Source organism: Thamnophis sirtalis, unplaced genomic scaffold (genome assembly GCF_051295495.1).
Source record: "Thamnophis sirtalis isolate CommonGarterSnake01/CBP01778 unplaced genomic scaffold, rThaSir2_p1.2 scaffold_3, whole genome shotgun sequence".
NCBI classification, from domain to species: Eukaryota; Metazoa; Chordata; class Lepidosauria; order Squamata; family Natricidae; genus Thamnophis; species Thamnophis sirtalis.
Window position 1 is genome coordinate 142,745,634 of NW_028261383.1, and position 14,573 is coordinate 142,760,206.

At 48.1% G+C, this 14,573-nt stretch overlaps 1 protein-coding gene across 1 annotated transcript; it reads left to right on the plus strand.

Annotated features, from left to right (window-relative positions):
• Positions 1 to 335: 335 nt before the first annotated feature.
• Positions 336 to 13,091, plus strand: PRPH (peripherin). The gene is made up of 9 exons (XM_014063512.2): positions 336 to 916; positions 3,830 to 3,890; positions 4,334 to 4,429; positions 5,225 to 5,389; positions 8,016 to 8,141; positions 9,179 to 9,399; positions 10,505 to 10,554; positions 11,514 to 11,593; positions 12,017 to 13,091. The coding sequence occupies exons 1-9, from the start codon at positions 336 to 338 to the stop codon at positions 12,062 to 12,064; spliced, it is 1,428 nt and encodes a 475-aa protein (XP_013918987.2). The 3' UTR covers positions 12,065 to 13,091.
• The last annotated feature ends 1,482 nt before the right edge of the window (positions 13,092 to 14,573 follow it).

The following is a 14,573-nucleotide window of genomic DNA, read 5'->3' on the forward strand; positions in this document are numbered from 1 at the left end:
GGGGGGCGCTTCTGGCGGGCACCAGGGTGGCCCGGGTCGCCTGGATTGGAGATGGAGCAGGGCGGGCCGCTGGGGGAGATCGCCTTCCTCCTCCTCCCCCTCGCCTTTGGCAGGACGGCGGTGGCTGGGTGGGTGCCTGTCCCTTCCCCCAGTCGACGGGCTGCAGTGCGGAGTTCTAGGCTGCATGCAAGGGAGAGGAGGAGCTTGCCGCTCCCCCCCCCTCCTCCCCGATCCCCGACCGATCGTTTATAAAGCAGCATCCCCGGATCCATCACCTTTTGCTCCTCGCCACCCACTGCTCGGACCTGCTCGGAGCCCCAGCCCAGCTAGCAGCCATGAGCCATTCCGGTAGCAGCATCCGCGCCACCTCCTACCGCCGCACATTCGGGCCCTCGCCCATGCTGTCTCCCATGCCCTACTCCTCGTCCCGCCTGGCCTCGGCTTCGTCCGCCACGCGGCTGCTGAGCGTGCCATCCGCCGGAGCCTCCCTGCGCTCCTACCGCGGGAGCAGCGCCGGGGGCAGCGCCCTGTTCCTGCGCACCGGCGCACAGTCGATGCTAGCCGGGCCGCCGCCGCAGCGCTACGCCTACAGCGCCGAGAAGCTGGACTTCTCGGTGGCCGATGCCCTCAACCAGGAGTTCCTGGCCACCCGCAGCAACGAGAAGCAGGAGCTGCAGGAGCTCAACGACCGCTTCGCCAGCTTCATCGAGAAGGTGCGCTACTTGGAGACGCAGAACGCCGCCTTGCTGACCGAGCTGGGCCAGTCCCGGGCTAAGGAGCCCACCCGCGCCTCCGACCTCTTCCAGGATGAGCTGCGCGAGCTGCGCCGGCAAGTCGACTCGCTGGGCAAGGACCGAGACCGCCTGCAAGTCGACAGGGACAACCTAGCCGAGGACTTGGCCGCTCTCAAGCAGAGGTGAGTCCCCCCCACCAGGGGTGAAATCCAGCAGGTTCTGACAGGTTCTGGAGAACCGGTAGCCGAAATTTTGAGTAGTTGGGAGAACCGGCAAATGCCACCTCTGGCTGGCCCCAGAGTGGGGTGGGAATGGGGATTTTGCAATATCCTCACCCTGCCACAGTAAAAAAAATTGAATTTCACCTTGCTTCCCCCCCCCCCCCAAACGGAGCCAGTGCTGGATAACTCGGGGTGCAGTGGGGGAGCCCAATAGGGGCCGGGGAATGAAACTTTGAGCTCTCTGTCCGGCTTTAGAAGAGAGGTAGGGCCGATGGAGCGAATGGGTGAAAAGTATAGAAAATTCGCTCTCTTGCATTGGAATAGTGAGGGGTGTCCAAATAGAGAGGGAAAGTCGGCTTTTAAATTGGGCTGAATGGGTCCAGCTTGCTGAAAAATCATGTCTGCAGCATTAAAAGAGAATGCCTCTTAAGCGTATGCAGAGTGCTTTTCCTTGACCTCATATTCAGAAGACTCAGGTAACTCCCTGTCTTTGAGAAAAAAGGAAGGATTTCTTGCCAATGGTGGGTTATTAGCTGAGGAGTTGGGATGGACTCCCAGAGAGAAGGGTGATCGATTACAGGAGAGATCAGCTGGCCCTAAGAAGGGCACAGAAGGGAAATGAAAAAGCGATCTGTAAAAATGTATGGCTCTCCGCACTTTGCAACGTGATGAATAAATTAGTAGGAGCCGAATAATGTATGCACCTGCTGAATAATGGATGCATAATAATGGATTCTTTTTCTTTGCTGCCTACCGGTATAGAGAAAGCAAATGAGTGTAGTTTGAATAAAAGGATAAAGGATAATAAAATAAAGGAATCTAATGACTTGGATCTCCTGGGTCAGGAATCCGGTTTATTAAGAAAAAAAGTTGGCTGTGTTGCTAAGCAAGAGTAAACTCCTCTGAACGCTGTAGTAGGGAGACTTTCCTTTGTGGGCAACTGTGTCCCAGACTCATTCTGGGTCTCTGGAAGTGTTGCATTTAGGAAGGAGGAGGAGGAGGAGGAGGAGGAGGAGGAGGAGGAGGAGGAGGAGGAGGAGGAGGAGGAGGAGGAGGAGGAGGAGGAGGAGGAGGAGAAGAAGAAAAAGAAGAAGAAGAAGAAGAAGAAGAAGAAGAAGAAGAAGAAGAAGAAGAAGAAGAAGAAGAAGAAGAAGAAGAAGAAGAAGAAGAAAGAAGAAGAGGAGATAGCTGTCAGGCAGACCCTGTTTCACCATAATGAAGAGTTTTTGTATATCAGAGGTTGAAGTGGAAGGAAGCTGCCCAGCCTTGGACTGGGGCTCAGGAGAGAAGATGCAGATGGGGTGGGTGTGCTGTGCATAGAAAAGAGGTCCTTGAGATGAGCTTGGAGGAGGGGGAGGTGGAAGGGGAGAGAAGGGTGTGGTGGGGATGAGTCTGGTAGACATGACGTGATGGAGAGGAGGGAGGGAGAGGCTGTCGAGGAGGGAGGGAGAGGCTGTCGAAAGGGCAGCAAGGCAAGAAAACCAGGCATTTGGGAAAGAGGAGGCTGGGCTAAAGATGGGGTGGGGCAGGAGGAGAGAAGGGTGGGGGTGGGTGGGAAGAGGGAGGAACCTTCTGGCCCAGATGGAACTCCACCACTTGTTTGGCTTGGTGGCAATCTCTTTTGTGGCATCTGGGAAGCTCAGGGAAGGGATGGAGCAGAGGACACCCTTAGGAGACTCTCTCTGGTTGGAGATCTCTCTGAATGGCTGTCAGAGGACACGGGGGAATCCATTCAAGTGGGCAAAGGAAAGACTCATGGTTTGCAGCCAGGCTGCAAACTCCAGGGATAAAACGACGGACAATAGGAACCCAGTCAGTGGCCTTGCAAGAGCCTGCTTCTTTGCAGCAGAACCGTTTTTTCTGCTTTTTCATTTATTTGTCATGCATATTTATATTCAAGTGGAAGAGAAGTGTGACTGTGTTCCCTTGGGCATAAGTGAAGTGTGGTTGGTTCTCCTCCAAGCTGGCAGGGCTCGTGCTGTGGCAGATGGGGAGGTGGGAAGAAGGAAAGAAGAGATGAATATTAGATTCCAAATCTTGGAAGAGAGACAGCTAGACTCATTTCAACACACAAAATATTACCGGACAGCCTCTTTTCCAATATATTCTCCTCCTCCTTCCCCATCTTACTTGCCCTCTTGGGACAGGGGAAAAAAAAAAGAAGTTATCCTCCAAAATCCACATTTTTCAGATGCTTCAGTTTTTACTCCAAATGGTTTGATAGATCAGTGTTTCTCAACCTTGGCAACTTGAAGATGTCCGGACTTCAACTCCCAGAATTCCCCAGCCAGCGAATGCATCTTCAAGTTGCCAAGGTTGAGAAACACTGCGATAGATTATTAATTCTGCAAGGAGCATGGAATGAAAATGGTTTCTAAAATCAAATTTCAAGCTACTTAACTTTATTCCACCTGCATCTCTGCTCTTTCCCATTTCTAGTGCTTTCTTCTTCTTTTACTTAGAGGTCAGAGAATCTGTGAACAGGGTTGTTACTTATTTGGTTTTTTTTAAAAAAAACAGTGCCTACGTCACAGTACAATTATTTTAGGGTGCAGAGACGTTGATGTAATCTTTTAATATCACATTCATAGGTTAAGAACTAAGTGTGATCAATGCTTGGGAGCAAGAATACAGCCAGAATCTTAGCCCATATAGCACATTTGCCAAGCAGTTATATTTTGCTCGGTTCCTGAAAACAGAAGTAAAAAAGAGACGAGATGGAATATTATTTCTGGTATCGATGCGTGTTTAATTATGTGGGTGAGGGCTGAGTTTGCTTAAAAGTTGTGGACCGCATGAGGCGAGATGAAAGCAACCAATTCTGTAGCATTCTCGCCCAATTTCTGCTTTGGGGCTGCTCTCTGCCCTCTACAGGCTGGATGAGGAAATGCACAAGCGAGAAGATGCTGAAAACAACCTGGTTCTCTTTCGCAAGGTGAGCCAAGCCTCTTCCGGACGGGAGAGCACTAGAGGAGGGAATGGCATGCTTGGCTCCCAAACCCCCTTACACGCCCCTCCCTGCACGGGTCCTTTCACATTTACGACTCACCCTGCCGCGTGCAGACACAGCCATGCTTTTTTCTTTTCTTGTTTACGCGGCAACGCATGCAAGCGTCCACATTTGTTTTGCATGCTTTAAGTAGCAAGCCTTGTTTTTGAACTCTCTGTTTGGCAGTTGCGTCAGCTTCCGATTGTGCTGGAAGCAGGCTCTCTCCCTGGAATCCCAGGCCAGCAGCAGGCCAGCCGACCCCTCTTCCCATTCTCTGCTGTCCATTTTACTCCTTAAATTAACGTGGAAAGTGGTTGGGGAGTTTGCTGGGATTCTTAGCGACTTTCCTTCCCGCCACTGCCCCACCCTCTCCTGTTCCCCCCTGATAGGATGTGGACGATGCCACCCTTTCACGCTTGGAACTGGAGCGCAAGATCGAGTCCCTCATGGATGAAATTGAATTCCTCAAGAAACTACACGAGGAGGTAAGGAGTGATAGTGGGCTGGCGTGCAACTGATGCCCCTTTTGCTGGCTTTTTTTGAACTATCGTAGACTGTTCTATGTGAAACAGGACCATTTTGGGGCTGCGTAGGAAAGCATCCTACATGCCGTAGTAGTATATCTTCCCAAAGGTAATGATAACAGCGTTGGAAGGAGGTAGGTGGTGCCACAATGAGCAGAGTAGGTGCCTCAAGGAGGAGGATGGGAGACTAATGTAGCCAGGATAGGAAATCCCGTGGCTTCTGGATCCTGCAATCCCATCTATTACGCTTGAGAGTCAGAGATGCTGGGAGCTAGAAGTGCAACAGCATCTGGAAGGTGACCGGTTCCCCGCCCTTGGATTTGCGATTATTATTATTTTTTAAGACAATCCTGCAGCAAAGATGTTGCTTCTGGGCCATCTAGTGGTGCCTGGCAGGAAAACATCTGCATCTCCAGCCCCACCCTTGGATGTGTGGCCTGGATGACTGGTCTGCACTGTAGTTTTGCAGGGCAGATTCACTTGAGGAAGTAATGCAGGGATGGCTGCTCTTGCACTTCAATGCTCAGTGGGAATATATCTTTTGGGCATCTCTGTTTCATGTGAGCAGTGATGTTATCTCTGAGCAGTTCTCTTTCAAGATTGCCTTCTCTGCATTGCATTCTTCGCCACTGAATTATGGTCCCTAATCTCACCTACCTGTTTGCGTAGTATGGAAGCCTATGTGATGCTTACCTATATAAGGACCCTTCTTGGTGCTTCTGACAATCTCTCCTCCCGCCACCCCGACGCCTGCAGGAGATGAACGACATGCAAGTGAGCATACATAGCCAGCAGCAGCAGCAGGTGGAGATGGAGCAGGTTAAGCCGGATCTGACCGCCGCCCTGAGAGAGATCCGCACTCAGTATGAAAGCATCGCGGTCAAGAACCTGCAGGAGGCCGAGGAGTGGTACAAATCCAAGGTGCCTAAACTGTGTGTGTGTGTGTGTGTGTGTGTGTGTGTGTGTGTGAGATGAGAAGGTGGGGTTGCTGCATGATTAACAGGATGCCATTGCAAAACGTTGTAGAGAGTAAGGAAGATGACCTCAACGGGAATATACAGGATGCCTTATTGATTTTATTACGGTAGATTTATATGCTGCCCTGTCTCACTGTCCCATGGCAAAAGAGGCTGGAAGGTACTTTTTAAAGTCCAGGACAAAGAGATTACATTTGGAAATGGCTCGAGTAAGGCACCTCTGTGATTCATCGGAGCAGTGTTTTCCCCAGCCAGTAGGGGGAGCCCTAGCACTGAATAAACGCTGTCTCTTTTGATGCATCAAGAAAATAGCTGCTTGGTAGAAAAGGAATTTCCTTATCACCATAAAACTTATTGATATAGCAAAATAATAAACCACTTAGGGTACAGGTTGACCCTCCCCTCCTGCTTCTACTTGGCATGTGGTGCAATGCCTCTTCATTGCTATTTATTTATTTATTTATTTATTTATTTATTTATTTATTTATTTATTTATTGAATTTATATTGCCTCCTGTTTGCACGTGGCGACAGAATGTAAAAGCCCATATAAAAACAATAAAACTAATAAAAGAAGTGATATAATAAATATACTAAAATCACCCCCCACTCCCCGCCCCAGTGACTGCACCTCACACAAGTCATTTAATGGGCTCCATCCCGCTCTGGGTTCCCCAGGCCCACTGGCAGAACCAGGTCTTCAGCACATTTCTAGAGTGGAGGCCATTCTAATCTCCGTGGGGGTTGATGTTCTAGAGATACAATACAATAGCAGAGTTGGAAGGGACTTTGGAGGTCTTCAGGTCCAACCCCCTGCCTAGGCAGGAAACTCTATACCGTTTCAGAAAAATGGCTATCCAGCATCTTCTTAAAGACTTCCAGTGTTAGGACATTCACAACTTCTGGAGGCAAGTTGTTCCACTGATTAATTGTTCTAACTGTTAGGAAATTTCTCCTCAGTTCTAAGTTGCTTCTCTCCTTGATTAGTTTCTACTCATTGCTTCTTGTCCTGCCCTCAGTTGCTTTGGAGACTAGCTTGACTCCCTCTTCTTTGTGGCAACCCCTGAGATATTGGAACACTGCTATCATGTCACCCCTAGTCCTTCTTTTCATTAAACTAGACTAGATGTATGTTTAGATGCATGCACTCCTGTTAGACAGTGCGGCTTGGCTGGTGCTTGTCATGAGTGAGCTCCATTAATGTATAGTTTGCAGGTTGTGGTGTGGGTCAAAGAAAGTAGAGGGAAAGCTATAAATCAGACTGGTGATGCTGGATTCCTGTATCAGATTTTCCTCACTGAGGGAAATCCAGCCACTGCTGTAGAATATTACAGATAATCTTTCACTTATATGACCTGTTGCTTAGCAACTGTTGGAAATTATGACAGCCCTGAAAAAAAACATTTGTGACTCTGATTCAGACATTTGCCCCTCCTCCACCATCACATGACTTACAGTTTTGGTGCCTGCAGCCAGTCCGCATTTATTATGGCTGTTTGCAGCACCCCACAGTCACATGACTGTGATTGTATTAGTATTAGTATTAGTATTTAATAAATTTATAGGCCGCCCAATCCCGAAGGACTCCGGGCGGCTTACAGAAAATACATTTTTAAAAAAAATAAAGAATTAAAAAACAGAGAAAAACAGATTAAAAACCACTTCATGCACTCAATCTGGTCGGGGCTGGACCTCAGTCATGAGGTCAACAGCCCCAGGCCTGCCGGAATAGCCAGGTTTTGATAGCCTTTCGGAAGGCCATGAGAGTGGGCAGGGTCCGGATCTCTGGGGATAGTTCATTCCATAGGGTCGGAGCGGCTACAGAGAAGGCCCTCCCCCGGGGAGCCGCCACCGACATTGTCTGGTTGATGGCACCTGGAGAAGGCCCATCCTGTGCGATCTTATCGACCGTATGCGGCAGAAGACGGTCTTGCAGATTGGTGGTGCATGTGTCAGAAACCGGGTTTATTTTTGATTTCCAGCAAAACCAAGCGTAGCGAACAATAGGTTGGCTTAACGACCACCACAAAAAGGTCATAATGATGACCTGCTTTACAATCATCATGGCTTATGATTTTAATTGCGGGCTCAATTATGGTCGTAACTTGAGGATTACCTGTCTAAAGAATGGGTCCAATGCTGTGGTCCTTGGCAATCCTGTGAGATTTCCACAAAGGAAAAAGAGGCTCGTGAGAAGAGTTCTGTGTGGACTTTGGGCTTGTGTTATCCATTCCCCTCCAGCTAGATAATTGTGGATGAGTTCAGGTATGGTCTGATTAGGAATTATTTGGGGGTTCCTTCTTTCCCTCATCTTGATGTTCCCAAATTCTTGGGTAGTGACGCAGTGGTTAAAATGCAGTGTTGCAGGTTAACTCTGCATTACACTGCCAGGAGTTGGAGTCTCACCAGGCTCGAGGTTGACTCAGCCTTCCATCCTTCCAAGGTCGGTAAAATGAGGACCCAGATTGTTGGGGGCAATAGGCTGACTCTGTAAGCCACTTAGAGAGGGCTGTAAAGCACTGGGAAGTGGTATATAAGTCTAAGTGCTATTGATATTGCTGTTCTTTGCAGTTTGCTGACCTGTCAGATGCAGCCAATCGGAATCACGAGGCCCTTCGCCAGGCCAAACAGGAGATGAACGAATCTCGCCGTCAGATCCAGAGCCTGACCTGTGAGGTGGATGGACTCAAAGGAACAGTGAGTAAAACATTCACCCTGCTCTCAACCTGGGTCAGCAGCAGATGGATGGCATAGGTCAAAGGACAAGAGAGGGAAAGTCCCAGGTCAGCAGACAATACTGTCACCCTGCTCTGTGTGATGAAATCCCAAAGGAAAGATTGATTACAGCCCTCAAATTATGACAACTTCATTGGCTACGTAGGCCATTTGCAGACTCTGGCAAAGACCAGAAAAAGCCCTGTATGATATAGGACCAAGGATTTTGAGAAGCCACCTTCCTTCATCTGAGCCTGCCTGGGTTTTAAGATCTTCAGGTAGAAAACACCTTGTCTCTGCTTTATCCTCAGTGGAGCAAGTTTGACAGGAATAGAAAAAGGGCCTTCTTGGTGATGGCTCCTTCCAGGCTCTAGAATCACTAAATGGACTCTGTTTTCTGCAACTTCCTCGTGGTGGCAAGGACCTTTTTCAGGCAGTTTTTGGGCTTTAGGATGATTTGTCAATAGCTGAAACAGGTATGGCTAAGGACAGAAGTGGGTTTCACATAATTTTACCACCCGTTTGCCGCACACCGAAAATGTGAGTGCATGCGGCCTTCCGCACATGCGCTTTGCTCGCACAGCTTAGAAAACGGACAGCATAGGAGAGCATAGCGCCAGAGCAGTTGGTCGGCCACTACTGGTTCCTCTGAACCGATCCGAACTGGATGAATACCACCAGTAGCAACATGGCTGCTGTTTATTTTTTCACTCAGTTCTGTTTTAATCACATTTTTGTATTTGGTTGTCGGTAGCCTTGAGCACCATTTATGATGGAAAAGCAGATTGTAACTGCAATAAATACAATAAAATGAAGAGAAGCCGCCTTGAGTGCTATCAAGCTATCTGGACTCAACTGTTTTTAAAGCCTGTTGAGGCCAGAGGTTAGCACTGCACCCTCAGGATCACTTTGCGAATTGCTTGTGAATGAGTGTGATTTTTTGGGGTGGGTGGGTCAGTGATTTGTGTACCTATTTCATGGATTTCGGTCATGGTGCTGCTTGCTCTTCATCTTGCTAGAACGAAGCCCTGCTCAGGCAGATGCGAGATCTTGAGGACCAATATGGGGCGGAGGTGGGCTCCTACCAAGAGACAGTGGGGCGGCTGGAGCAGGAGATCCAGCACATGAAGGAAGAGATGGCTCGGCACCTCCGGGAGTACCAGGACCTGCTGAATGTCAAGATGGCTCTTGACATTGAAATTGCCACCTACCGCAAGCTGTTGGAAGGAGAGGAGAGTAGGTAGGTCAACAGTGGTCAGATCCTGCCCTGCTCATCTTTTAGGTTCATGGGCACATTCTGAATGTCACGGGTGCCACCGCTGAGTGGCTACTGCAGGCAGCATGGCAAGATACAAAACACTGGGAAATATTAATTGGTTTTGGGCAGACAAGGACTTACCCAAGAAACTGAGCATGAAGCAGACATGAAAGTCGAACCACAAAAGCTATTCATTGGGCTTCCACCATTTTCCACTCCAACACAACATCCGTGTTGGTGGGTGCCGTCCAGTGGTGGGTTGCTAACCGGTTTACTACCGATTCGCTCATGCTCGTGCGCAACACTTCTGCACATGTGCAGAAGCTTCCGGGCTGGTGGGCAGAGCCTCCCATCACTGCCACTATTGGTTTGGCTGAACCGGGAGCATTCCACCTCTGTTTTAGTCTCTTGCAAGGTCTTCCATCTAGCCTTCCCCAACACATTGCCCTCCAGAAGCCTTGGGACTTGCAATTTTAAGAGCTCCTAATCCACATAGACAGGGGCCCATAAACTGTGTGCGGGGCAGTTCTAATTCACCTAGAGAGCACCAGGTTGCAGAAGGCTGACCATCCCAAAATTTCCTGTCCCCACCCAACCCATTTCCTTTCCCTGAAACTTTAATTCAAACAAATGAGTCTTGCTCCTTGCTCCTAAAAGTCTCCAGTCTTTTCTTTTCCTAACCTTCCTGATAGGTAGGCACTTTCCTCTGTTTCCACCAAACTTACTCTAATGTTCTCCTTTCCATCTCCTCTCAGCATTTTCATATCAGACCAGGTATATGTAGGAAAGTCTCTGGAATAATATAGGCCAGTCTTGTTTTGTGGGATGCCTGGCATGTATTTCAGACAGTAGGAGGGATGGGCACCGGAAGGATTATCTACAGCTGTCTGGGTTACAGCTACAGCATTGGGAAAGATAGTCTTTATTTTTACCTAGTTCTGAACAAAATTTTATAGGAGTATGTGAGGAGGAAGGCGACCTTCTCCTTTTCTGGGAGGGATGCAGGAAAGCCATATAAAAGGGAAAGTTTGGAAATTAACTTGTAGAAGTTTCTTTAATGCTTACTGGCTTATATGTTTCCCTGCAGGATTTCAGTGCCTGTCCAATCCATGGCATCCTATAGCATCAGAACTGCAGGTGAGCCAATAGCCAGCAATGGCTCCTCGATGCACCCATGTGTTTTGTGTTCTTTGACAAAGTTATGGGCTTCTGAAAGAGATGGTGGCAGGGGCATAGATGTCAGCAATATTCTGGGTGGACTCGAGCATCTCTTTGGCCATATTTTGCACATACTTTGTTTCTAATGAGCAAAAACTGGAGGGGAGCATTTTGGCTCGAGGGAAACAAGCTTGGTTTTGGAGGTTCCCTTATCTCAAGTTGTGTAGGCAATCATGTCTCGTCAGGGGATAGGCTGCTGGGAGTTTGCATGGATCCAGGCGATCCTCTAGCAAGGATTCTGCCCAGTTTGACGAACCCACAAACACCACCCCTGGCTGGCCACGCCTCCTCATCCCCTCCCCCCCCCCGAGTCTCCATGCGGCCCGTTCATCATGCTAGGTAAGTGCAGGGCCTGTGCGGAGGCTCGGGGGAGGCAAAAAATGGGCCAACTGGAAGTTCCGGAAGTTGAGAAATGGGCCTGTTACCGTCCTCCGGAGGGCCTCCAGAGCCCGGGGAAGGCCAATTCTGCCCAACCTCCAGAGCCTGGGAGGGTGAAAAATATGCCTCCCCCTGCTGTTGTGCAGGAGGCCGACTAGGCTACGCCCACCATGGCCATGGCCACCCAACAACGGGGCAGCGAACCCATTGCTGCCATTTTTGAAGCCCACTCCTGCTTATCCTCAGTTGCTTTTTCTTGGAAAGAAACCCCAACGCTGCTTCATTCCCTACGTCACCTCTCCACTTTCCTTTCTTTCTAATTTCTCCCAGCTGGTAGCCAGCGGTCTTTCATGATGGGAGTATGAGAGAAAGAAGATAGATGAGCTGCTGGGTGTTTGGGCGTTGTAGTTCTCAGTCCCCTGCATGACCCTGGATGGGGAAAGAATGAGGGCCCTTTGAAGGCGGAGCCTTTTCTCTCTCAAACCTCTCTCCCCCCATAGTTTCAGAGCCGGATCCAAGTGCAGAGAGCCACACCCGGAAGACAGTGCTGATCAAAACCATTGAAACCCAGGATGGAGAGGCAAGTCACTGATCTGTTCATACTGGAGATTTGTGTGAAAGAGGAACTCGGGGCAGATGTGTGATTTTTAAGTTGAGGGGATTGGACCTAAGCCTAGGCAATTTTAAGACTTGTGGACTTCAACTCCCAGAATTGGAGAGTTAAAAAGAGAATTTTAAGACTTGTGGACTTCAACTGGGAATTGAAGTCCACAAGTCTTAAAGTTACCAAGTTTTGGGACCCCTGGCCTAGGGCACAGCAAAAAAAACAAAAAACCAACCCCCCCCCCAAAAAAAACCAAACCCTCCAGAGACCTAATTAGAGTTTTGCTGTTATTTCAGTCAACCAAAAGAAACCTGACTTCATAAAATTCCCGAGGGGCTCCAAGTTGGGGAAGGACTGCCCTGTTCTGCTCTCATGGCTTGCCCTTTTCTCTCCCTGCAGGTGGTGACCGAGTCAAGGAAGGAGCAGAGAGCTGAGATAGAGAAGTGAGGCTGGCCACCCCAGCAAGGTCCCCTGGGGGACCCCTGAGAGAGGCGCTAAGCTCACCTCTTTGCAAAAGTCCCAGTCGCAGATTCCCCTCTTCCCTCACTAAGCCACACTGGCCTTATTTACGATGTTGATGTTGATGATACCTCTTACCACTGGCAGCCTTCCCACACTGTTCCGGGCTTCCTGAGCCAGCTCTCTCTGCCCTTCGGACTGTAATCTGTCTACAGCCTGGTGGTAGTCCCAGCAGTAACCACCAATGGTCTTGGGAGTGGAGATGGCTTCCCCCTGCTCTTTTCTTCCACCGCCTCCCACCTCTTTGTATCACATTCCTTTTCACCTCTCCCGCAAAGAGCCCTTCCCCAACCAGTACCCCCCCAAAACCAAGCTGCCTTCCTGTAAAGTACCACTCACAAAGCCAGCCCACCCTAGGAACCAATTTGCCATGTATGTCTAGATTGATTCTAAAGGCTGTGGCTTTCCAGCTCTTGTGGAATTAAACCTCCCAGCCTCCTAGGTCCTACAGAGTGTTGTTGAGACTTGTAGTTTAGCAGTAGCTGGAAGGTCCCAGGTTCCCTACCACTGCCAAACACTTAGATGGCTGCAGGTTGGCACGCTCTGACAACTTGCAAGGCCCACTAAGCACACCAACTTGGAAGCATCCAAGAAGGCCAGGCGCTTGCTCATAACCTTGCTTTACTGCTCTTGTTGAATCTAAACAATTCTATGTGCTGGCTACAGACACCCTTCATGGTTTACAAAGATTCCCAAGAGAATCGTGATAGGAACTTGCTTTATCCAGGTGCGATAGGCGTGGCTTCCCAATCAGTTCTCACTTTTGTGAGCTTACGGTGAGAAGGTGCATAGTTAGCTTCAGGTGATCGGTGCTGAAAGGGAGAATAGCGCTGGCCATCTTTATGTAGGGCTATTTTAAGGTTGACAAGGCAATGCAACTAAAGCATTTTAAAAAATTAAATGGCAACCGGTGTTCATTTCCTTAGTTGTTCTGAGAGTTAATGAAATGCATCAAGGGAGTGTAAGTGGAGACTACGACTTCAGATCTTCTCAAACAAGCTCCCAAATGAAGTTGTATAAAACAGGTGATTCATTGTCTTTTATTGTTTAAAGCAAATTTTGTAAGGGAATCTTTAAAAAAAAACACCCTCCAAAATAAGCCTTCTGACCCTCTAGTGGTAATTTTAAGAAACTGATCCAGTAAGTGTTTATTCAGAAGCCTCAAGCCTTTCTTAACTGTTTGACTTCCTTCCACTCAAATATAATTTTTACTTCACTTTTAAAAGTGATGTCAATTTTGCCTTTTAAGACACAAGTGAAGCTAGAAAGCTACCTTAACACTTGAAATTGTGATTCACGGAGAGGAGAACATTTTCCTGTTCAGCTCTTTAATGCTCCTTTAATGTCTGATAAGCAATTTTTTTCTGCTCTCTTTTTGGGAGAAAGGACCAGAACAGGTCAAGATCACCATGGTATTCTCCTTCATCTGCACAGCATATAATTAAGGGTTGTGCAGGCAAAGAAAGCAGAGGAGCAGCTCTAGAAATCTGGAAAAAACATCAAACTGCCTTTATTTCACAAGGTTCAACAAACTGCAGAACAAAAAAAAAGCTTAAAAAATGCCTACTTCCAGTGGTGCTGACTCATGGCCTTAATAAGCAGTGATTCCATCATGTGTGAAAGGCATCCAAGGCTCCTGTTTAGCAGAAGTGGTCACCAGGATCTCAATGCAGCTCCTGAATCCCTTGTCTTTGGCCTTGAGAACCCCAGGGACTGTGTGAATGCAATCTCAGTTGGGTGCCAAATGGCCAAAATGAGAGTGGTATGTCTTCCATTTGATTTAATATAATTCCAAATTGCAAAACACCTTAAAAGGTTATAGTCCTACTTTACCTTCTGACCCTATTGTCATTGGGTCAGAAAAAAGACCAGACAGTCTCTTCTTAATTCTGAAATAGTATAGGATCTCCTGTTTGAGCAGGCGGCTGGACTAGAAAACCTCCATAGTCCCTTCCAACTCTATTCTGATTTTGATCACGTCACGTTCTTGACTACTAATGACCCTCAGAAGGCTGCCTATCTTTCCTTCGTGGCATCTGTGGCTTCTCATAAGACATGGGTTCCCAACCTTTTCTATACCCTGCACCCTTAGAATGTTTCTGATATATTCTCGCACCCCTTAGAAAAATAATATGCATATAATCATGCATAGACACTATAACTTTGAAACTTCTAAGCCCAAGTTTTTGAACCCCCTGGAATATCGTCTCGCACCCCCGGTTGGGAACCCTTGTTGTAAGAGGTAGCGCCAACCACTTCTTGCCAGTCTGTCCATTTTTAATCAAACCCATCTTTTTTTTCACAGATCAGCATCTTCTTTCACGTGTTGTCTTTTCTTTCCAACAATCAGAGAGCTCTTTCCTCTTACCTTGCCTTGATATTCCAGACATCATCTTTTCAGATAGAGTATGGTAACCATTGCATTTCTGCTACTAAC

Excerpts from the sequence above, each read along its gene's own strand:
- PRPH (XM_014063512.2), top strand. The coding sequence starts at position 336 with ATGAGCCATTCCGGTAGCAGCATCCGCGCCACCTCCTACCGCCGCACA. Across the intron at positions 9,400-10,504 it reads TTGGAAGGAGAGGAGAGTAG|GATTTCAGTGCCTGTCCAAT; the intron begins GTAGGTCAACAG and ends GTTTCCCTGCAG. Across the intron at positions 10,555-11,513 it reads CTATAGCATCAGAACTGCAG|TTTCAGAGCCGGATCCAAGT; the intron begins GTGAGCCAATAG and ends CTCCCCCCATAG.